This window comes from Pseudorca crassidens, chromosome 6, assembly GCF_039906515.1.
Source record: "Pseudorca crassidens isolate mPseCra1 chromosome 6, mPseCra1.hap1, whole genome shotgun sequence".
In the NCBI taxonomy this organism is placed as follows: Eukaryota; Metazoa; Chordata; class Mammalia; order Artiodactyla; family Delphinidae; genus Pseudorca; species Pseudorca crassidens.
Genome location: NC_090301.1, coordinates 78830084 through 78854714, shown reverse-complemented (window position 1 = coordinate 78854714; position 24631 = coordinate 78830084). Strand labels below are relative to the sequence as shown.

The 24631-nt window shown below is 38.5% G+C and overlaps 1 protein-coding gene across 4 annotated transcripts; it reads right to left on the bottom strand.

The window, feature by feature from the left end:
• Nucleotides 1-7429: 7429 nt before the first annotated feature.
• Nucleotides 7430-23271, bottom strand: NMI (N-myc and STAT interactor). Of its 4 annotated transcripts, none has more exons than XM_067741977.1 (9): nucleotides 23131-23220; nucleotides 19384-19540; nucleotides 16663-16759; nucleotides 15537-15632; nucleotides 13396-13558; nucleotides 10486-10592; nucleotides 10213-10399; nucleotides 8285-8391; nucleotides 7430-7830 (listed from the first exon to the last, which is right to left on the bottom strand). In XM_067741977.1, the coding sequence occupies exons 3-9, from the start codon at nucleotides 16744-16746 to the stop codon at nucleotides 7645-7647; spliced, it is 930 nt and encodes a 309-aa protein (XP_067598078.1). In that variant the 5' UTR covers nucleotides 16747-16759; nucleotides 19384-19540; nucleotides 23131-23220; the 3' UTR covers nucleotides 7430-7644. The 4 variants fall into 4 exon arrangements, with proteins under 4 accessions (XP_067598078.1, XP_067598077.1, XP_067598076.1 ...); XM_067741976.1 differs by having other exon boundaries at nucleotides 19447-19540; nucleotides 23131-23213; XM_067741975.1 differs by lacking the exon at nucleotides 19384-19540 and having other exon boundaries at nucleotides 23131-23271.
• Nucleotides 23272-24631: the final 1360 nt, after the last annotated feature.

Genomic DNA, 24631 nt, shown 5'->3' with positions numbered 1-24631 from the left:
AGAGCCCCCGAATCAGCTGCTATTTTAACCCCATCGTGTCTGGGTGGAGAACAGACGCCCTCAGGCAACCTACACACAGAGGCAGGGCCAAATCAAAAGCTGAACCCCAGGAGCTGTGCGAACAAAGAAGAGAAAGGGAAATCTCTCCCAACAGCCTCAGGAGCAGCGGATTAAATCTCCACAATCACCTTGATGTACCTTGCATCTGTGGAATACCTGAATAGACAATGAATCACCCCAAAATTGAGGCAGTGGACTTTGGGACCAACTGTAGACTTGGGGATTGCTTTCTGCATCTAACTTGTTTCTGGTTTTATGTTTATTTTAGTTTAGTATTTAGAGCTTATTTTCACTGGTAGATTTGTTTATTGATTTGGTTGCTCTCTTCCTTTTTTTTTTTAATATGTGTATTTTTTTCCTTCTTCCCCTTTTGTGTGTATGCTTTGTGTAAGCTTCTTTGTGTGGTTTTGTCTGTAGAGCTTTGCTTTTACCATTTGTCCTAGGGTTCTGTGTCTCCTGTTTTTTATTTTTTTATAGTTTTTAGTGCTCGTTATCGTTGGTGGATTTGTTTTTTGGTTTGGTTGTTCTTTCTTTCTTATTTTTCATTAGTTTTTAATTTTTAATAATTTTTTCTTTTCTATTTTAATAACTTTATTTTATTTTATTTCTTTCTCTCTTTTTCTCCCTTTTCTCCTGAGCTGAGCAGCTGGCAGGGTCTTGGTGATCCAGCCGGCTGTCAGGCCTGAGCCTCTGAGGTGGGAGAGCCAAGTTCAGGACACTGGTCCACCAGAGACCTCCCAGCCCCACATAACATCAAACGGCGAAAGCTCTCACAGAGATCTCCATCTCAACGCTAAGACCCAGCTCCACTCAACAACCAGCAAGCTACAGTGCTGGACACCACATGCCAAAGAACTAGCAAAACAGGAACACAACCCCAACCATTAGCAGAGAGGCTGCCTAAAATCATCAGTTCACAGGCACCGCAAAACACACCACCCGATGCGGTCCTGTCCACCAGAAAGACAAGATCCAGTCTCATCCACCAGAATACAGGCACCAGTCCCCTCCACCAGGAAGCCTACACAGCTGACTGAACCAACCTTACCCACTGGGAGCAGACACCAAAAACAACGGGAACTACGAACCTGCAGCCTGCGAAAAGGAGATCCCAAACACACTAAGTTAAGCAAAATGAGAAGACAGAGAAATACACAGCAGATGAAGGAGCAAGGTAAAAACCCACCAAACCAAACAAATGAAGAGGAAATAGGCAGCCTACCTGAAAAACAATTCAGAGTAATGATAGTAAAAATGATCCAAAATCTTGGAAATATAATGGAGAAAATACAAGAAACGTTTAACAAGGACATAGGAGAACTAAAGAGCAAACAAACAATGATGAACAACACAATAAATGAAATTAAAAATTCCCTAGAAGGAATCAGTAGCAGAATAACTGAGGAAGAAAATGGATAAGTGACCTGGAAGATAAAATAATTGAAATAATTACCGCAGAGCAGAATAAAGAAAAAAGAATGAAAAGAATTGAGGCCAGTCTCAGAGACCTCTGGGACAACATTAAACGCACCAACATTCGAATTATAGGGGTCCCAGAAGAAGAAGAGAAAAAAAAAGGACTGAAAAAATATTTGAAGAGATTATAGTTGAAAACTTCCCTAATATGGGAAAGGAAATAGTCAATCAAGTCCAGGAAGCACAGAGTCCCAAACAGCATAAATCCAAGGTAAAACATGCCAGGACATGTGTTAATCAAACTATCAAAACTTAAAGGAAAATATTAAAGGAAAAAGGAAAAATATTAAAAGCTGTAAGGGAAAAGCAACAAATAATACAAGGGAATCCCCATAAGGTTAAGAGCTGATCTTTCAGTAGAAACTCTGCAAGCCAGAAGGGAGGGGCAGGACATATTTAAAGTGATGAAAGGGGAAAAGCTACAATCAAGATTACTCTACCCAGCAAGGATCTCATTCAGATTCGATGGAGAAATTAAAACCTTTACAGACAAGCAAAAGCTAAGAGAATTCAGCACCACCAAAAGAGCTTTACAACAAACACTAAAGGAACTCCTCTAGGCAGGAAACACAAGAGAAGGAAAAGATCTACAATAACAAACCCAAGACAATTAAGAAAATGGTAATAGGAACATATCAATAACTACCTTAAATGTAAATGGATTAAATGCTCCAACCAAAAGACATAGAAAGGCTGAATGGATACAAAAACAAGACCCATATATATGCTGTCTACAATAGAACCACTTCAGATCTAGGGACACATACAGACTGAAAGTGAGGAGATGGAAAAAGATATTCCATGTAAATGGAAATCAAAAGAAAGCTGGTGCAGCAATTCTCATATCAGGCAAAATAGACTTTAAAATAAAGACTATTACAAGAGACAAAGAAGGACACTACATAATGGTCAAGGGATCAATCCAAGAAGAAGATATAACAGGTGTAAATATTTATGCACCCAACATAGCAGCACCTCAATACTTAGGGCAAATGCTAACAACCATAAAAGGGGAAATCGACAGTAACACAATCATAGTAGGGGACTTTAAAACCTCACTTTTACTAATGGACAGATCATCCAAAATGAAAATAAATAAGGAAACACAAGCTTTAAATGACACATTAAACAAGATGGACTTAATTGATATCTATAGGACATTCCATCCAAAAACAACAGAATACACTTCCTTCTCAAGTGCTCATGTAACATTCTCCAGGATAGATCATATCTTGGATCACAAATCAAGCCGTTGTAAATTTAAGAAAATTGAAATTGTATCAAGTATCTTTTCTAACCACAACACTATCAGACTAGGTATCAATTACAGGAAAAAATCTATAAAAAATACAAACACATGGAGGTAAAACAATACACTGCTAAATAACCAAGAGATCACTGAAGAAATCAAAGAGGTAATCAAAAAACACCTAGAAACAAATGACAATGAAAACACGATGACCCAAAACCTATGGGATGCAGCAAAAGCAGTTCTAAGAGGGAAGTTTATAGCAAAACGATGCTACCTCAAGAAATAAGGAACATCTCAAAAAAAACAACCTAGCCTTACACCTAAAGCAATTCAAGAAAGAAGAATAAAAAGAACCCCAAGGTTAGCAGAAGGAAGGGAATCATAAAGATCAGATCAGAAATAAATGAAAAAGAAATGAAGGAAACGATAGCAAAGATCAATAAAACCAAAAGCTGGTTCTTTGAGAAGATAAACAAAATCGATAAACCATTAGCCAGACTCATCAAGAAAAAAAGGGAGAAGACTCAAATCAATAGAAGTAGAACTGAAAAAGGAGAAGTAACAACTGACAGTGCAGAAATACAAAGGATCATGAGACATTACTACAAGCAACTATATGCCAATAAAATGGACAACCTGGAGGAAATGGACAAATTCTTAGAAAAGCACAACCTTCCAAGATTGAACCAGGAAGAAATAGAAAATATAAACAGACAAATCACAAGCACTGAAATTGAGACTGTAATTAAAAATCTTCCAACAAACAGAAGTCCAGGACCAGATGGCTTCACAGGCGAATTCTGTCAAACATTTAGAGAATAGATAACACCTATCCTTCTCAAACTCTTCCAAAATATAGCAGAGGGAGGAACACTCCCAAACTCATTCTACGAGGCCACCTTCACCCTGATACCAAAACCAGACAAAGATGTCACAAAAAAAGAAAACTACAGGTCAATATCACTGATGAACATAGATGCAAAAATCCTCAACAAAATACTAGCAAACAGATTCCAACTGCACATTCAACGGATCATACACCATGACCAAGTGGGGTTTACCCCAGGAATGCAAGGATTCTTCAATATACGCAAATCAATCAACGTGATAAACCATATTAACAAACTGGAGGAGAAAAACCATATGATCATCTCAATAGATGCAGAATAAGTTTTTGACAAAATTCAACACCCATTTATGATAAAAAACCCTCCAGAAAGTAGCCATAGAGGGAACTTACCTCAACATAATAAAGGTCATATATGACAAACCCACAGCCAACATCATTCTCAATGGTGAAAATCTGAAACCATTTTCTCTAAGATCAGGAACAAGACAAAGTTGTCCACCCTCACCACTATTATTCAACATAGTTTTGGAAGTTTTAGCCACAGCAATCAAAGAAGAAAAAGAAATAAAAGGAATCCAAATCGGAAAAGAAGAAGTAAAGCTGTCACTGTTTGCAGATGACAAACAGTCATCTGGAATGTCCTATAGAATCCTAAAGATGCTACCAGAAAACTACTAGGGCTAATCAATGATTTGGTAAAGTAGCAGGATACAAAATTAATGCACAGAAATCTCTTGCATTCCTATAAGCTAATGATGAAAAATCTGAAAGACGCTGATTAAAGAAATTAAAGATGAAACAAACAGATGGAGAGATATAACATGTTCTTGGATTGGAAAAATCAACACTGTGAAAATGACTATACTACTCAAAGTAATTATAGATTCAATGCAATCCTTATCAAACTACCAAAGGCATTTTTCACAGAACTAGAACAAGAAATTCTATGACATAAATCACAGCAAGATCCTTTTTGACCCACCTACTAGAGAAAAGGAAATATAAACAAAAATAAACAAATGGGACCTAATGAAAGTTAAAAGCTTTTGCATAGCAAAGGAAACTATAAACAAGATGAAAAGACAATCCTCAGAATGGGAGAAAATATTTTCAAACGAAGCAACTGACAAAGGATTAATCTCCAAAATATACGAGCAGCTCATGCAGCTCAATATCAAAAAAACAAACAACAGAATCCAAAAATGGGCAGAAGACCTAAATAGACATTTCTTTAAAGAAGATATACAGATTTCCAACAAACACATGAAAATCTGCTCAATATCACTAATCATTAGAGAAATGCAAATCAAAACTACAATGAGGTATCACCTCACACCAGTCAGAATGGCCATCATCAAAAAATCTACAAACAGTAAATGCTGGAGAGGGTGTGGAGAAAATGGAACCCTCTTGCACTGTTGGTGGGAATGTAAGTTGATACAGCCACTATGGGGAACAGTATGGAGGTTGCTTAAAAAACTAAAAATAGAACTACCATATGACTCAGCAATCCCACTACTAGGTGTATACCCTGAGAAAACGGTAATTCTAAATGAGTCATGTACCACAATGTTCATTGCAGCACTATTTACAATAGCCAGGACATGGCAGCAACGTAAGTGTCCATCAACAGATGAATGGATAAAGAAGATGTGGCACATATATACAATGGAATATTACTCAGACATAAAAAGAAATGAAATTGAGTTATTTGTAGTGAGGTGGATGGGCTTATAGACTCTCATATAGAGTGAAGTAAGTCAGAAAGAAAAAAACAATACCGTATGCTAACATATATATATGGAATCTAAAAATAAAAAATGGTTATGCAGAACCTAGGGGCAGGACAGGAATAAAGACGCAGATGTAGAGAATGGACTTGAGGACACGGGGACGGGGAAGAAGGGTAAGTTGGGATGAAGTGAGAGAGCAACATTGATATATATACACTACCAAATGTAAAATAGCTAGCTAGTGGGAAGCAGCTCCATAGCACAGGGAGATCAGCTTGGTGCTTTGTGGCCACCTAGAGGGGTGGGATAGGGAGGGTGGGAGGGAGATGCAAGATTGAGGGGATATGGTGACATATGTATACACATAGCTGATTCACTGATTCACTTTGTTATACATCAGAAACTAACACACCATTGTAAAGCAACTGTACTCCAATAAAGATGGTAAAAAAAAAACATATTTATGACCAGTAGGACAGGACATACTACACTTATTATTCCTTATTATTCTGTCTCAACTGTATCTAGTTCTCATTTTTACAAGATGGAATTTTCTAGCCCCCTTATATTTTCTTTCTTTTCTTTTTTCTTTTGTTTTGACACACCGTATGGCATGTGGAATCTTAGTTCCCCGACCAGAGACCCGACCCATGCCCCCTGCTGTGGAAGCAGGAGTCTGCATGATTCTGGAAGCATGTCTCAAGATGGGGCCTGAAGTGATTAAGACAGAGTCCCTTACCAACTTTTGTTGGACATTCAGCATGAGCGAGAAGTAAACTTTTATTTTACTAGGTCTCCAAGATTTGGGAGGTTGTGCTATCACAGCATAGCCCAGCCTCTCCTGACTGATAAATCTACAAACAGCAAAAGGGACTTGTAATTCCACATTATCTGTCTTTCCTGACTTACGTAATGACAAAGTCTTTTCACACATTAATAAGTGGAGATAGCTCATCCTGGACACATAGTTGAAGGCTTCCTACCGTAACATGCAATATGTTAAATAGTCAATACAGTATCTTTTGGTATATTTTAAAGAAAAGTTTCCTCCTGTAAAATCTGTAAAACTCTGGAAATAAGCAGGAGAGCCAGTGCTTGATTTCTGAGTTTTAGTCAGATCACACAGAGGTGGAACGGTGAAAGGAACCCAAAGAAAAAGCATAATTTTCTAGGATAAGTAACATTTATCAAAACCATTGTGAAAATTTAAGATCAGATGAAATTATCTATTTTACTGTCTGAGGAAGGCCCCCAAAAGAAACAAAAGTGACTGTTTCCAACTTTGTCCTAAATATTAGGAAAAAATTATTTCTAATTGGAAGTCTACCATAGACTAAATATAACACCCTCTGTGCTAGTGAGATTGTACCAATCAAAATTAAATGAGGTTCTTTAAATTTTTCTTAATATATTTTTTAAATTATTATTTTTGGCTGCATTGGGTCTTTGTTGCTGCACGTGGGCTTTCTCTAGTTGAGCGGGAGCTACTCTTCGTTGCAGTGCACAGGCTTCTCATTGAGGTGGCTTGTCTTTGTTGAGGAGCATAGGCTCTAGGCATGTGGCAGGCTTCAGTAGATGTGGCTCGTAGGCTGAAGAGCGCAGGCTCAGTACTTGTGGAGCACAGGCCCAGCTGCTCGGCAGCATGTGGGATCCTCCCGGCCCAGGGCTCAAACCCGTGTCCCCTGCATCAGCAGGCGGATTCCCAACCACTGCGCCACCAGGGAAGCCCCATAGGCAACATTTCTTATTCCAAAGACAAATGTGAGAGAAATGAGTATTTCTGATGGTAGTATAACAACTTGAAAACCTAAAAATGAAATATCAGAAGCAAAACCAAGCCTTTTATCTTTTTAGTTTTTCCCTTTATTTTAGATGGCAGGCAGCATTGGATAGGTCTAGGTTTAGCATCTTTTCTAAAAGCATTTCATTTCTGCCAGCATTTTAATATGAATTTAATTCTGCTGTTGGCTCAGACCATGATAGAATGAGCCAACATGGCAGGCGGACAACTGGATCACTTATGGTTCATTTCAATGGACATGGCACCCAGCCACAAAATTTATGAACAAAACTGTTTTAATATAGTTATTGCATTTGTAAACATTCAGCGCAGGTGGAAACAAAGAATTCAAAAACAGAAATATATTTTGTATCTAAGAATAAACAAACACGAAAGAATTATTCATTTTTTTAAGGAAAAGGATATTCATTTTTGGCAAGCATTAACAGTGATTTGGGTTCAAAAGCTCTAATTTTCATAGGATTCCATGACTCTATTCTTCAAAGTATGCTATGTAAGGTTGCCCAAGGGAACACTTGACTACCTCGACTTCTCCACCTCCATTTTTCTCCCGTTGAAAGTGAATGTTAATAAAATCCTCTACAGTTTCTTCATCTATGATCTGAAGGTCTTCCAGTCCAGTCAGAAGCACCGTCTTCTTACATACTCCTGAAAATACCTAAGAAGCAAAATAAAAAGATAAATAGAAAATTTTCTAAGTGCTTTGAATTATAAAACTTTACATTTATAAGCTCTGCTTAATAGTTTGGATGTTATCTTGAGAGAGACAACGGGCCTCAGGAAGATTTTCAAGCAAGAGAATATCAGAGTTGGATCTGAGTTTCAGAAAGATAACTCTGGTGCCATTGTGACAAATAGAGGAAAGGAGGGCAACTCTATGGACAGAGAGACCAGTTAGAGAGGTAGTGAGAGGTGGAAGTGACAAGATCAAGTAACGAAATGAATGCTGGAGGGGAAGCGAAACCAAGAGTTAGGCATGAGTTCTAGCTTTCAGGATGGCAGGCTAGGTTAATTAATAAGATTCTAACGGAAACAGAATCACAACTTTTTATTTTCTGTGGGGTGGGGCCGGGCAATAAGTTTCCAAAATGAAAGAAGAAAGATGACTTTACCTGAAACTTTTTCAGGTATGTTTCTGTGTACGGAGAAACAGTAACTCTCTGGCAGTTTTCATTTATATAAAGAGGATAGTCTTTTATTTTCAAAATCTTGTCAGCAACTAGAAGTAAATTTTTAAAAATTATTTTCTCCTTTATATCAAACATTTTTTAACCAAAGTTAAAACCTCCTTCAAACAGAATGTCAGAGTAAACAGTGGCTTGAGGGATTAATTTTTAAGAAATTCTACAGCCCACTTTAAATAATTCACAGTACATAATTTTAAAAAACATAAGACCAAATGATAATGAGATTTAAATAGCTCCATCTGTCTTAAACTATCAGTCAATCAATGCACAGTGAGCTGCGATGTCCTCAGATAGACCTACCTTGAGCTACATAAAATGTGATAACCATTTGCAAAAAATAACCCAGCCATCCTAACAAAACCCAGTGTTTCCCAATCTCTCAAGAAGTACACATGCAAATTACGATTAGAATACTCTCTTTCTCTCTCTCTTTCTGTGCATATATATATATATATACACACACACATACATACATATAGCAAATTACTATATTACTATTATATATATAAAATTATTTAATTGTCCTGTAACTAATACATGACATTCAATAAACCTGTATAATGATGTTAATCAAAGGTGCAGGGGTGCTGAATGTCATCTAAAAAAAGTGAAGGCAAATAACAAAAATTCATCAACTTTCTCCAACACAAAAAATAACCAGATTTATTTTTAGCAGCTTTTTTTCCTAGAGGGAAAAAAGGTAATGTGTCAAGACTGCATAGAGTTTAACAGAAACAGTTCGTAAGAATATCCAATCACTTTTTTTCTCCTCTCGCCAGTCCACCTTGAATTAGCAATATAGTACAGTGGTTAAGAGTGTAGATCCTTGCTGGCAAGGATGTGGAGAAACTGGAACCCTGGTACATTGCTGGTAGGAATGTAAAGGTGTAGCCACTGTGGAAAACAGTATGGCGGTTCCTCAAGCATTAAACATAGAATTACCATATTATCCAGCAATTCCAGAAGGATCTGGAAAGACATTCACCTCACCATAACTAGCTACATAGCAGGAGAAAGGGAAGTTTGGAAATTTAAGGAAATGTCTCCATTTTTATTAAATTAATGTTGTTCTCTATTATTTCAATTTTCTTTAAAAAGCATGTATTACTTTATTATGAAAAAACTTAAATCAGTCAACGGTTTTTAATTGTATATTTGGATTTCGATCATATGCGCAAACCGTGGAGAAGTCCTAAGAACTAGATTAATTAGAGGAAGAGATTTTTACATTGAGAATCATTTGAACATATTAACAAAAGAACTTCGAGAATCTTCTATTTTTCATTATAAGAATATAAACCTCCCTAAGATGATTTGGTAAAAGTCCATTTCTACCTAAAAAAGGAACAGCTGTTCTATTACCCCCTTTTCTTCCTGGAATCGATTACCTCCACCTGAGATCCTTGTCAATCGTAATAAGTGAGATGAAGAGACAGTTTTATATTTTTTTTTCAGAATGTTTCTCTGCCACACACCCACTGTGCGATCTTGGGTAAGCTGCTTACCTTGAGTACGCCTTAGTTTCCTCATCAATAAAATGAGTATAACACCTACATCCAGAGCTGTGCTATGGATCTGAGCAGATATATGTATAAAACACCAAAGACTCCATGCCTGGCACGTGATAGGAATGCACTAAGATGTAGGTACTTGTTATCTGTAATCCTATCATTCTCAGTAGCACTCAGGGAAATCATTTTCAGGACTCTACCATTTCATAAGGTTAAAAAAAATCCCCTGTTATTATGCTGTCTAATAAATTCCAAATAAAAGCAGTAGAAAGGGATACTTTCAGACCTGGCAGAATGTAATTTAAATGCTAGAGTACTGTCTAACTCTCAGTGCGGGAATACCTCCACTTTCCACAAACGTGACGACGGCGCTCCGGGACTGCTTGTCGTACTCCACGCAGTCCACTTCTCCGCCTCCGTTGCGGGATTTACAAAAACTCAGTTCTAGCTTGTCTCTCATCTGACTTTCAGGCAGTTCATCAGGAATGTCAGTAACATGGATCTTCATTTTGGACACTTCTACGTGAACCTGGGAAATCAGTTCACGTTCAGAAATATGGATGAGAAAAGTGTCCGTGTTTAACAAATTCTGAAACGCTTTAATCACGATGTTACCTGGAATCTGACTCCTAAGTTTAATGGAACCGGGCTGGCCATAACCTTCGCATTTACATCCTGTATCTGCACATGATGGTGCCCCACTCTGATCACATTTTGGGCAACTGAAAAATAATTTGGGAAGTATTAATTTCCAATATTTCAATACATTTTTACATGTTTGGTTTAACAACAAATAATCCTGAATATTTTAAATTTTCTTTAATTTTAAGGGATCTAATTTTTACATTTTTCTTAGGATTTCTAAGTGATGATGGTCTTGCCACCATAGTAGGATATATTAATGTCAAAATATATCAGCAAAAAATTACAGTGTAGAAATTCTCGACAAGTTCTAGATTCATCCCTTAAGAGATAAGCCTGATGATCCTTCAGAAATTCATATATTACTTCAGTACAGCCACACACCCTTCCTTTCCACTGTAGACAGAATCATCAGAGAACTCCCTTAGTACATTAAAGCTCAGCCAGAAATTTCTTCCATGTTGAGTAAGCTAGGAAAACTTTTTAGGTCAGTGCCATTCTGACAATTAATCTTATTTATCATTTGTCACTGCTCCTTAATATGTTACAAGCAACAAAGAAATAAATATTTGTTCTTGTCTCTGTATTTCCCCAGGATTACATATTAAAGACCACAAAGACTTAAATACCAAAGAGTCTTTTTTTTTTTTTTTGGTCATATTTAATGAAGAATTCTACCCTCCTTAAAATGCTCTTGAGATCATTCATTAAAAAGTCGATAGTCTTCATATACTGATCACAAAACTATCTAGTCTAATTTAGCCATGCAAATGGGAAAGGCTTAGTAATATAATTATGCCAAACATCATTAGAAATCCAATAGCAACTATAGGACAGTTTAAAATGAATGTGCGGGGAATTCCCTAGTGGTCCAGTGGTTAGAACTCGGTGCTCTCACTGCTGAGGGGCTGGGTTTCAATCCCTGGTCGGAGAACTAAGACGCGGCCAAAAATAAATAAATAAATAAGAATAATAAAAAACCAAAATAAAATGCATGTGGGTATGTGTTTATTTTTAATTGTGTGACATAAGAGTTTATAACCCTTCAGTTGTTGCTGTTTGGAGCTGCTTACTCTAATAGGTCATAAAGACTAGACACAAATTAGTCTCGGTCTTATAAACCTCACATGTGTTTATAACAACCAGACAGCACACCACAGCTGGAGGAAGAGAGAAACAAGGCTAGAAAACAGGGCATTGTCATGTGGGAATTCAGACTCATTGTACCATGATATGGCTCTCTAACTTGAATTACATCTTTTTTGTTGTTATTGACAACAGGCAACAATAACAGAGATTATCAACTGTAAGTAATACTTAGATGATGATCTTTCCCTCCCAATGCCCACCCCTCCCCCACCCCCCCAAACCTCCAACATCTGGTGATCTGACACAGCTGAGAGGGCTACTTGTGTTTCAACTTCTGTGACTCTGTCAAAAGCCAACTCCTATTTAATTGTGTAGAAACCCAAAGTTGTCCAGAAGAGCAGGACCTCAGAGCCATGCCAAGGGTGGAAGCAGTGATGCAGCTGTTTTTGAAGAAAATCCTGTTCCCAGCATCCCCAGGTAATTCCTATGCAGAATACTTGCTTCCCAAATCCTCACTTCCATCTTTCAGTTATATCTCAATTACCACTGCCAACTGCCAACTGCCAACTGCCAACAGGGCTCTCGGCCTCCCCCTTCACCCTCAGCTGCAGGGGCGGACCCAGGGTGGACAAAGCGTATGTGCATATAGTGACCTGCCAGAATGCCTTTCTATTTATTTTCAGGCTATAGTAACAAACCAGGTGTCAAGGAGACATGAGTTATAATCATAGATTCCCAGAATCTGAACACTGGAAGGGCTTGTGAAGACCATCTGACCCCACCCATAACTTAATCTAACTTGGAAAATACGAGAACAAAAAGCCCAGATGGTGGCCTGCTCAGAGGAATGTTGGTACAGTAGAACATACAAGGGTACTTGAGGTTTGGCTCTCAGCTCTGCAATTTATCACCTGTATGGACCTTGAGCAAGTTCCTTATCTTAGGTAAGCTTCTGTTTCTTTAGCTGAAAAATTCCTAACATGTAGCAACAATGACAGCTAACATTTATTAAGTGTTTATTACATATCAGACACTGTGCTAAGTATTTTTCAACACTTCTCATTTAATACTCAAAGCAACCCCGAGGTAGGTACTGCCACAAAATGTGTCATAAAAAAATTGAGATTTATAAAGAACCCAACCAAGTTACACTTCTAGAAAGGGGCACAGCTGGCACTCAAAGCCAGATTCTCCTCATTAAGGTGCCCCCAGATCTCAAGAGGGTCCCACACCACGGCGGACGTGGCAAACATCAGGTCCCACTCCCAAATCTCTGACTCCAGGGCTCTTGCCATTCACAGGTCTTGTGCATTTAGGTAAATCACTTAAACACCTGAGAATCTGTTTTCTTAGTTATAAAATGTAAATAGTAACTCTCTATCTTATTTCTTTCATGGATTCATGTGAGTATACAATGAGATAATGTCTGTGAGAACTCTCCTAGAATGATGTAGAGCTTTACAACCTTGAAACATTATCACTAGTATTATCATTTGCAGGTAGCAGTTGCAGTAGAAAGGCATTGGTATTGGACATCACAACACCTGGGCTTGAGTCCCAGCATTGTCACGTCCTGAATGAGTGATCATGTTCAAGTCACTCAACGTCTCAGAGTCAGTTTTCTCATCTGTAAAATGGGTATAATCATACCTACCTCAGGGTGTCACTATGAGGATGAGATGAAATGATAAATGTAAAAATTGTAAAGCAGTGGCCAAATATCTACAAAAACTCTTTGAAAGTCCCAGTGCTTTCCAAAGGTAACATGGTCAAATTTTTGAACATGAGTCATACCTTCTTCTTTTTCAAAGGTGATAAGTGCTTGTCCTTTTTGTAGCTCATAAGGGACTTTTGAGCTCACTTGACACGAATAGGAGGTATTTGAAAACTGGCTGTCACTCTCAGGATTCTCTACAGCTGTGAACTTTATCTTTGTTTCGGGAATATCCTCGTTAATCTAATTCAAACAGAAATGTTTGATTAAAATCAAGACAAGAAATAACTTAAGTCCTTCCAATGATAATGTGATTTGATCATCCAATAATTCACTCTCCACTGACTTCAGAGCCCCATGGAATACTGAGCGTGGTCTTATTTAATATCTTTAGTAATTGCTTCTTCCCAGGGAAGTACTCAGTAATGTAGTCAGATGTTGATCCTTCAATATTATTTCACAGATGAAATTGTAAATATATAATCTCTCACTTTTTCTAAGTGTTTAAACTGGTCAATATTGTGTGGTGTTTGAGTCTAAAGCCCTTTGAACAACTGTGCCAATAATAAGCTATCTCACAAAGAAATCATTGCACAGTATATTTACCCTCACTGCAAAGAGGTATGAAATAGAGTCAGGTGTATATGGTTATTTTGATGGCGAACTCAGATAACTTCATCCAAAAAGAAAGACTCCTGAATTCAATGACTTAAAGTTTATCAAATTTAAATTCCCCCTTCCTCAACACCTGCCCATCAACTTTTTAACCATTACCCCAACTGAGGTTTATAAAAATGTGAAGGGACACTACCAGCAAGATCTGTAATCTGGAGGATAAAGTTAAGGGGTTATACTTAGCCGCTTAAAATCACTGGGATGAACAGTCAGTACAACCACACATAAATGCACAAATGAATTGAGTGTTTGCGTTTCTATTTCCCATGGTCATTTTACATGTTGCAAGAAAAGGTTTTATCGCAAAGACATTAGAAATATCAAGTGAGTCATTTGATCTCATCTGACATTTATTCTACATGTAACTTTGGTAGAATTTCTGATTACCATAACTCTGACTTCAAAACGATCTGCAGTGTCTTGAGAAAAGGCAGAGTGTTTCCCAATAATGTAGAAACATCCAGTATACCCTGAGAAGTCAAGAGCTTTCCGGAGTGAGAGTGAGAATGCCTGCTTCTAGTCCTGAGTAGACCGTGGCAGGGAGCAATTCACTTATGCTCTCTAGACCCCAGTTTCAGTTCTCTGTGAAGTGAATCAACTGAGCTGGCTGGGTTCCCGAGGCCCTTTGAGTTGTAGGACTAAATGATTCTGGCTCCAGCCTGAGAAGTATCCAGAATCTTAACAGAGACTTCTCTAAATCTCACAAACACCGGAAACTTCACTTCCTGATATTCAACATCCTATCCCCCATTTCAGAAACAAAAAGTGACAATGCTTTAAGCATTTAAATTGTTTAAAGTATTTTTTTTAACAACCTGGGTTGTTATGAAGAAAAAAGGAGTGAAAGCTATGTCTAACTCAAACACAGGAGAAATTAAGAATTTAAATGAAGATACTCATCCAATTTCTTTTTAACTGTGAAACTCACTTAAATTACTTGGATGAGGAGAACAATAAAAGAACTTGGTGAGAAGACCAAGAATTTGATCCAAAAGTGATTGATAATGACCATCATTTGGGGGTAGTTTTGGATTAACATATACATGAATATTAAAACATGTATTAGCATAAGTGTGCAGCAAGATGAAATTCTACAGTGATCACACACCTGTGACCAGCACCCAGATTAATAATCAGAACAAGACCAACACCCCAGAAGCCCTCTTGGGTTCCCTTCCAGTTCCTACCTGCCTCTAGGAGTAACCACCATACTAACTTCTAACATCGTGTTTTCATGCTCTATTTCAACAGAAGCATATGGTGTGCCCTGTTTCCCCTTTTCTGGCTCAGCACTGTGTTTATGAAATTCATCGATGTTATTGCATACAGTTGTAGCCTGTTCATTCTCATCGTTGTGTAGTAGTCCACTGTGTGAATACACCCTAATTTATTAATTCATCCTACTGCTCTCAGTTTGGGGCTGTTGCAAACAGTGGTGCCATGGATGACCATAATGTTTTAGAAATGAATTCTGTATCGATAAATTGCTTTTCCTGAAAAATGGGGTCTGTGAAAAATGAGATACATAAAATAATTAAAGAAGTACCTGGGAGTTCCCGGTTGTCGTTTGCAACTCAGCTTCAAGCTTTTGGATCTCCTCCTTTAACTGAATATTTTCCTTTTCAATTTCACTAATTAATTTCTAAAAATAAAAAGGAAATAAAATAACACCCAAAATTTAAACAGTCCCGACCTCATTTTTCTTCTCTTTTCTTAATATTTATTTATTTTGGCTGTACAAAGTCTTAGTTGTGGCACACGGGATCTTTGTTGCAGCATGTGGGATCTTTAGTTGCGGCATGTGGACTTGTTAGCTGTGCATGCACATGGGAGCTAGTTCCCCGACCAGGGATGGAACCCGGGTCCCCTGCATTGGGAACGTGAAGTCTTACCCACTAGACCACCAGGGAAGTCCCAGCCCCGACCTCATTTTTCTAATTAATTAAAGAAGCAAAATTTCTCTCACTTTGAACAAGGCAAAGAAAGACATTAGACAGTCTCAAAATAAATATGATCACGTGAATAATACCTTTGTCAAATGTTTTACATCATCACCTGTCGACTTTCTTAACACTGCCAAGGATTATTATCTCTATTATACAAAAAAGGAAACCACTTTTCACACTAAACCAAAGTCACAAAAATGTTTATAGTAGAGCAAGTATTGATACCCCTGTCTTCTGGATCTTAGTTCAGTGCTCTGTCAATTCCTTCCTAACTATTTGTGACTCCAATATGACTTTTAAGCTGCACAATAACTGTGGACATATGTTACTCTGGGGCAATTTATAAATATTTTTTTCTGTGATTCCCACAGTATAGCTGCCTTGATATGCCAGACAGATGGCCTTGAGTAAGTGGTTTAACTACCTGAGCCTCCATTCCCTCTTAGGTCTAATTGGATAATTGCTAACGAAACTCTTAACTTCTAGGTGCAAATCAAAGAAATGAGAGAGGAAGTGAAAAAGCAGCTAACATTGTAAGCTGTGTAAGAGAAAGAAAAGAAATATGATTCTTCTTGTCAGTCTTGAATAATAGAGGTAAAGAAAACTGAAAACCTTAATATTCTTCCAAATTCAACATAACGTTGGACAAAGACATATGAAACATGCCTCGCTGCAAAATAGATGTAAGTTAATTTTTAATAGTACTCAGTAATTTTTCCTTTTTACCTGGTTTTGTTCATCTTTCATAAATTCTTCAGCTGGCCCATACTCCTTAAGAACTTGTTCTTTGTTATCTTCATCAGTTGCCATGATTCCCTAATTACTATAAAAGGTAAATACTTTAAAAATAGTACAAACACACAAATTCAAGAAAAAGTAACTTTTACCCTCTTACAGAAGAAACATCTCTTCTTTGCTATATGTTATTTCCTATCACCGAAGTCTTTATTATCATGAGGATTATATCCAAAGTCTCTATTTCAAATAACTTTCACACCTATAAACATATAAAAAGGTTCTAAAAATTCTTTGCTTTTCAACACCGTAAGAGAAAATAATAGGTATTAACATTCCTTTGTAGTTCTCATTTCAATCATAATATGATGCTCCATTTTAAAAGACTATTATTTTGGTCTTCTAGACTTTTTCAAAGGTTTTTATTTAAATATTTAATTCTCCCTATTATACTCCCCAAATGTAATGGAGTAAAAAGACCTCCAAACACCGTTCCTCTATGCGTACAGGGGTTTTCACAAACCCTCCTGAGTTCATACACTTGGACAGGAAAAAAACTTCATCTTTATTTCTAATAACCTCTTATTGAAACTTAGCATTCTCTTCAAATATGAATATAGGCAAAAAGCCACATAGTATTTGCAGCCCCTGTGACAAAAGTCACCAAGACGGTACAGATATTTTCATAAAATATTTTAACTCTTCCAGATATCCTGAAACATTGCTTGTGTTTAACCCTGCTTCAAAATTATGATAGTTATTAAACTCATGACTAGGTCTTGTAATAAACTGTAGTATATTGATATATATTACTATATTAAATATTTGCTTTTTAAATAACCTGATAATCATATTTCAATATAATTGGTTTCCTTTATAATTCTATGTATTTTGTTTTATACAACTTAAAAACTTTATTTTGAGAAAGGCCCACAAGCTTTTTCAGACTGGCACCAAAAAAGTTAAGAAACCTTGCCTGCATATCAATTTACTAAGATGGAGTTGTCCCAGATCAAATATGACACAAGGATTATCACAAGTTATTGTTTTAGAAGCACATTAATAATGTGTCTGTTCATACAATCTTCCAAGATTTCAAGTGGCTAAATTCTCACTATTCCTATAGAAGAAACAGAAAAGACATGTATTCTTCTCTAAAAATAAAATAGAAGACTAGCAAAAAATTAGTCATGGCTTAGTTTACTCCGTGTGAACACAAGCAGTGTCCAAAAAAAGGGGTCATATGGTAGTTCTACTTTTAACTTTTTGAGGATCCTCCATACTGTTCTCCATAGCGGCTGCACCAATTTACATTCCCACCAACAGTGCACAGGGGTTCCCTTTTCTCCACACCCTCTCCAGTATTTGTTACTGTAAGGTCGGATCTTAACCAAACGGCACCGCGAAACAGAGGAAAGCTTCAAGTGAGCTTTATTAGGGAGTGCTCCCGGGCGAGGTTCACTGGTCCAAGAGAAAGGGGCCAGAGAAGTCGCACCCGGGCGAGGGTTGGGCAAGATTTTATAGGGGAAGAAGGGAAAGGGGTGTGGTGAATCTGGGAGGGCGCAGGGTATTCCTTATTTGGTGGTCTTTCCGGGTATCCTGGGGGACCGTTAGTCCCGCCCCTCGAAAGGCGGGAAGGCTGGGCCGGTTTCAAAGTCCCCAGGTCAGTTCCTGGAACTGGGTGGTCCGGAGAGTTTCGGTCTGATGCAACCTGTGAATCTGATTGTGTTCCCCTGCCTCGGGCCAGTTGGCGTTACAGTTACCTCTTGTCTTTTTCATGACGCCCATTCTAATAGATGTGAAGTGGTGTCTCATTGGGGTTTTATTTTTTTGTTCTCCTTTTTTTTTTTTAAACATCTCTCATTGGTTTTTTTGTTTTTTTGCGGTACGCGGGCCTCTCCTGTTGTGGCCTCTCCCGTTGCGGAGTACAGGCTCCGGACGCGCAGGCTCAGTGGCCATGGCTCACGGGCCCAGCTGCTCCGCGGCATGTGGGATCTTCCTGGACCGGGGCATGAATCCGTGTCCCCTGAATCGGCAGGCAGACTCAACCACTGCGCCACCAGGGAAGCTCTCCCTCTGCATATTTATAATCACGTTCTCTGACAATGAAAAACCTGACTCAGAAAATCAAAAAAAAAAAAAAAGCAAAGGGAGAAAAATAGAATGAATGCTATGAATTGGAACTGGAGATATCAGCATAATCTCATGATTTCTGATATGTTGATAGAAAAGTACAGAAATTTAAATATAGATATGTGTGTGAGTGTGTGATATTCCTCAGTTCTGTCTGCTAAAAGGGCCTGGTAACAAAGACAACAGCAGTGAGCACATCTAGCACCCAGAATTTAGTTTCTAGTACCATTCTCAGCTACCAGGAACCAAGGCTATTCAGAGAAATGGCTGCTTCTACAAGTAGGACAGGAAAAGTACAAGACAAGCATCTTATGATGTCAGAAAGCAAGAAGTGCTCAAAGAATGATGAGGATATGTCACAAGAACATAGAGTCCACCTTGATGAGGTTCTCACTGCACAAATCTGGGAATCAGTTAAGCACAGAAATAAATAATGACAGTAATAATTAAATCCACTGAGCAAAACAGAGAACTATGAGTCGGTAAACATAGCTAGCTAGCTAGATAGGTAGATAGATAGATAGATAAATTGATAGTTTTGTGAGGAAAGGACCATTTAATTAGTTTCAAAATACTTACCCACAAGTACTGCAAACCAAAATCCAGTGCAATCTCAATCATTTAGGTGTTCTGAGCACTCACCAGTCCTGGCATTGACAAGCCCTCGAAGGAGATCAACAATTTCAATGGGGATAAATATCAGTTTGCCCTTTTGCTTTGAACATGTCAAGCTAACCTACAAGAATATAAGCACTGTAAGGGCTATGATTTTTGTTTTGTTCTCTAAAGTATGCTTTAGTTCATCCAGAACGCTACCCTAACAGTACCCAAAAGAATGCCAGAGATATAGTCTACACTCAAGAAATGATTGTTTTTAATTGAGTTAAAATTTCCTTACACTGAACAACCTGTTATTGCACTTCATATAAGTGGAATCATTTGGTATGCACCCTTTTATATGTGCTAGAGTTTTAAGCTCAACATGTTTTGGAGACTTGTCCTTGTTATTGCATGTATTAGTAGTTTGTTCCTTTTTATTGCTGTGTAGTATTCCATGCATGGACAGCCTACAAGTTGTTTATTCATTCTCTCGTTGGTGGGCTATTTGGTTATTTCTGGTTTGGGGCTATTATGAATAAAGCTTCTCAAAACAAAACAAACAAAAGAAATACTTCTCCACAAAACACTAATTTCAAAGGGGAAAAGAATAACTTTACAGTGAAGAAGCCAGGCGGACCACACCATAATGAAGTAATCAAAGTAAATAATGAGATACATCAAAATCATCTGACATATGATAGGCACACCGAGAACACAGCACGATTCCTATGATATTCCTGCCAAAGATGCATGAGCCGAATCTAAACAAGAGGAAACATGAGATAAACTGGTCTGTTCTCTTCAAAAGTGTCAAGTTCATGAAAGCCAAGTAAAGACTGAGAAACTGTCCCAGGCAGGAGATTAAAGAGACATCACAACTAAACACAATGCATAACTCTGAACTGGGTCCGTTTGTTATAGGATATTATAGGGACAACTGGCAAAATTTAAATTAGATCCAAGGATTAGATGGCATAATGTATCAATATTAATTTTTCTGATTTTAATCACTGTATTGTAGTTACATAGAGAACATCTTTTTTGTAGGAAATAAATAAGAATTCCAGGGTAATTGGTCATGAAACCTACTCTCAAATAACTCAGGAAAAAGACAATTTTTTACTTGCAGATTTTCTGTAAGTTTGAGGAGTTTAAAAATAAAAAAGGTATATATAAGTAGCTCTTTATTGCGTTAACAACTGCAGAGTCCTTATAACGGTATTCATCCCAAGTCTTACACAATCTAACCCCAACTAGTCTTATTTAGACAACTCCTGGACCAAGTCCCTTAACCACACTGAACACTCTAAGGGTTTCTCTTCTCCCTCCTGTCCCTCAATGTCACATCCTTCCTCCCCTCCCAACCTTAACCTCCACCTAATGAAACCCTACTGTTCAACATCCATCCCAAATTCCCCTCCAAGTTCTTGAAGCCTTGTCTGATTCCCTCAAATGATTTTACTTCTCCCGCTATTATCTCTTTTGGGGAGCTTTATTTGTGTACCTGTGTCATTTTCCATGACTAGATGGTCATGACCTTGAGGCCAGGGACCACGTCCATTGTTCCTTGTATCCATTCAGAGCACAATACACATTCACACACTGAAAACACTCAATGTTTATAGAATTGTGCAGTATCTTGACTGAGGTATTTATTCAGCTCAGGACATCCCAGGCATGTGAAGTTCTCTTATTACATTTCCAGAAAGCAGAAACTGCAACATTATTTAACTGTTCTTTTAGTCTATATTCTTTTTTTTTTTTTTTTTTTTTGCGGTACGCGGGCCTCACCGTTATGGCCTCTCGCGTTGTGGAGCACAGGCTCCGGACGCGCAGGCTCAGCGGCCATGGCTCACGGGCCCAGCCGCTCCGCGGCACGTGGGATCCTCCCGGACCCGGGCACGAACCCGCGTCCCCTGCATCAGCAGGCGGACTCAACCACTGCGCCACCAGGGAAGCCCTATATTCTTAATATAGACTAAGAATAATAATAAAGGCTTGTAATAAAGGCTCTCAATAATATATTTAACTCATATGAATGGTCTACTACATAATATTCCCAGGACTTCTTACAGCATATCTAGTAACTGGATACTTTCCCTCTTTGCATAAATGGGATATACAGTAATAGCTTTCCTTTTATACGGTCAAATGGTAGGCAGAATAATGGTCCCCTTAAAGATGCCCACATGCTAACCCTCAGAATCTGTGAATATGTTAGGTTACACTGCAAAGGAGAATTAAAGTTGTAGAATGAATTAAGGTTGCTAATCAGCTGACTTCAAAATATAACGATCTTGGACTTCCTTGGTGGTGCAGTGGTTAAGAATCTGCCTGACAATGCAGGGGAACCGGGTTCGATCCCTGGTCCGGGAAGACCCCACATGCCGCGGAGCAACTAAGCCCGTGCACCACAACTACTGAGCCAGCGCACCGCAACTACTGAGCCTATGTGCTGTAACTACTGAAGCCTGCGTGCCTAGAGCCCGTGCTACGCAAAGAGTAGCTCCTGCTCGCCACAACTAGAGAAAGCCCACATGCAGCGACAAAGACTCAACACAGCCAAAAAAATATATACATATATATAAATACAAAGATCTTCCTGGATTATTGGTGGGGAAATAATGTAATCACCAGGGTCCTTCTACAAAGTGAAAGAGGAAGGCAGAAGAGCAGAATCAGAGTAAGATGTGACAACAGAAGAATAGTCAGAGAAATGCAACACTGCTGGCTTTGAGGATAGAGAAAGGGCACCACTGAGCCAAAGAAGGTGAGCAGTCTACAGAAGCTAGAAAAGATGAGAAAACAGGTTCACCGCATTAGCCTCGGGGAAGGAAGGCAGCCCTGAAGACGCCTTGATTTTAGCCCAGTGACGCCCAGTTGAACGTCTAACCAGCAGAATTTTAAGATAATAAACTTGTGGATTTTAAGCCACTAAGTCTGTGGTGATTTGTTATGGCAGCGAATGAAAAAACCAGCACAAATCACCTATACCAATTCACCACCTATTTCCCTTAATATACTCACATCACCGTGATGCCCCCCAACCCCCCCACCCCCCCACCCCCACCCCGCCTGATAGAAGCAAATCTTCCCATATGCATGCCTGGCGGCAAAAAGAAAGGAAATGAGGAGAAGGAAGGAAAAAAGGAGGTGGTGATGCACAAAGTTGTTTTTGTTTTGTTTTGTTTTTGTTTTTTAAACTTCTGCATGTTGTATAGATAGGGAAAAGTCGCATTCTCTTTTGGACGTCTCTTTCAGGAAAACCCCTGCATATTCTGAAAAGTGAGGTACGGCTGCCAAAACCTGCTCCTCCTGCCAACAGAGTAAATGTCCTGAAGGAATCTGTTTTCCTAACAACTGTCTCCAGAGACACTACAAGAACAGTGGGGAAACACAAACCATTTTAAGTTTCAATTTCCGAAATGAAGCAAAGCAAAGGAGACGGGGTCAGAGGCCGGGACGGCACAGAGAAGGCCCCGTGGGCCGGGGGCAGGCACGTCCCCTCGGTGGCTGTGTGGTCCCTGCGACCCCGGCAGCGGGCAGCGCAGGGGCGCGGCGCTGGGGCTCTGCGCCCGGCCCCCGTCCGCCCCCGGCTCTCCGCCGGGCGTCTCCCCGCAGGAGGTCCCGAGTCCCGCGGAACCTGCCTCGTCGCCGTCCACTGCCTCTCCAGCCCTGGACCACTAGAAGCGGGGATGGCAGGAGGGGAACGGGGCACCCACTCACCCGCCTCGGCCCGCCGAGCGCCGCGCCCCGGTTCCCGGAAACCTCGCTGGCTGCGCGCAGGTGGAGCGTCCGCGGGAGGCGCTGAACCTCCGGGCCCGGCTGGCGCTGCCTTGTCCAGAAGAGCTTTGAGCCTTTTTCAAGTGGGTGTCCCCCAGATCAACAGTTTGGTTCCTTTAAAAAAAAGAAAGAAAGAATAAAAGGAGAAGAAAACTACTCAAATGATGATTTTCTTTAAATCTAGTCACTGCTCGAATACCAAACCTGGTGTCTCCAATGATTAGTCACTAACAAGTTACACCTATTTTCACTTTCGATTTTTAAAACGTGTTGGTTTTGTTTTTGTTTTGAGGAAATTTATTCCCAAAGTATTCCTTAAGTTTCCATAGACATCATTTTAGGACATGCTTTAAAAACCACTCCTTTGCATGTATATTACAGGACGTGTTTTTGGAAAAAGTGGATAGAAACCAAATAAAGGCAAAGTGGGAGTCTCTCATCAGATTGTAATGGTAACTCTCGTTGTAATTTATTGATCATTATAACCTTAATCTACAAATCTTTGCAGCCAGCACAAGGTCAACTTTTGTGTACAGGTATTTCTTTTGCAACTTCCCAGGAAGTTGGGAAAGCTGTGGTGTTCAGTTGGTTTCTACGACCTGTGTCCCTTGAAAGTTTTCTTATAATCATTTTGTTTTGTTGTGAAGCTTATAAATAAATACTTCACTAAGTGTGATCTTTTCCTTTGAAATGGAAAACATCTGGTTGACTTCAAAAATTGCATTGTTTCTGAATCCTACACAGAGAACCACCCCACAGCTGCACTGGCTGGTAAATAGAGGTCAGGGAGGAGATGTATCAAAATGACTTCCAGGCATAAATTCTAGTTTACAGTGCTGTGTATTCATATATAACTGATATATAATCTGATAAAATGAAATATTAACCAAAGTCAAATTCCTTTATATCAAGAATATTATATGCATTTTCAAATAAATTAATACATTGAGATATTTCCAAATGATGTAAATATCAATAGGTTTTGATTGCATGCCACTCCTGAATTAAAAATTGGTTTGCTCTGCAAAGGGAAAAGGAAATAAACATTTACAGGTGTATTAAATATTCACCTTTTCTATGTAAAAAAAAAAGAATATTGATGGCAATCAGTTTAAAGTGGCCTTTCTAAGTGAAGAAAATAAAGTGGTGCATAGACACTTGTACTCATCAGCCCAGTCAAAATAGTACAAAAACTCTAACTGTGGCAGCCTGAGAATTACTTTTGGTCTCCCTTAAAATTTTGTTTTTTATTTTATTTAAATTTATTTATTTATTAATAATTTATCTATTTTTGGCTGCATTAGGTTAAAAATTTGTTTTTTTAAAATTTTGTTTTTTATTCTGTTTTTATTTTATTTATTTATTTAAATTTATTTATTTATTTATCTAATTTATCTATTTTTGGCTGCATTGGGTTAAAAATTTGTTTTTTTAATTTTTGTTT

Excerpts from the sequence above, each read along its gene's own strand:
- NMI (XM_067741975.1), bottom strand. The coding sequence starts at position 16,746 with ATGGCAACTGATGAAGATAACAAAGAACAAGTTCTTAAGGAGTATGGG. Across the intron at positions 15,633-16,662 it reads TGAAAGATGAACAAAACCAG|AAATTAATTAGTGAAATTGA; the intron begins GTAAAAAGGAAA and ends TTTTATTTTTAG. Across the intron at positions 7,831-8,284 it reads CATACCTGAAAAAGTTTCAG|GTATTTTCAGGAGTATGTAA; the intron begins GTAAAGTCATCT and ends TTTGCTTCTTAG.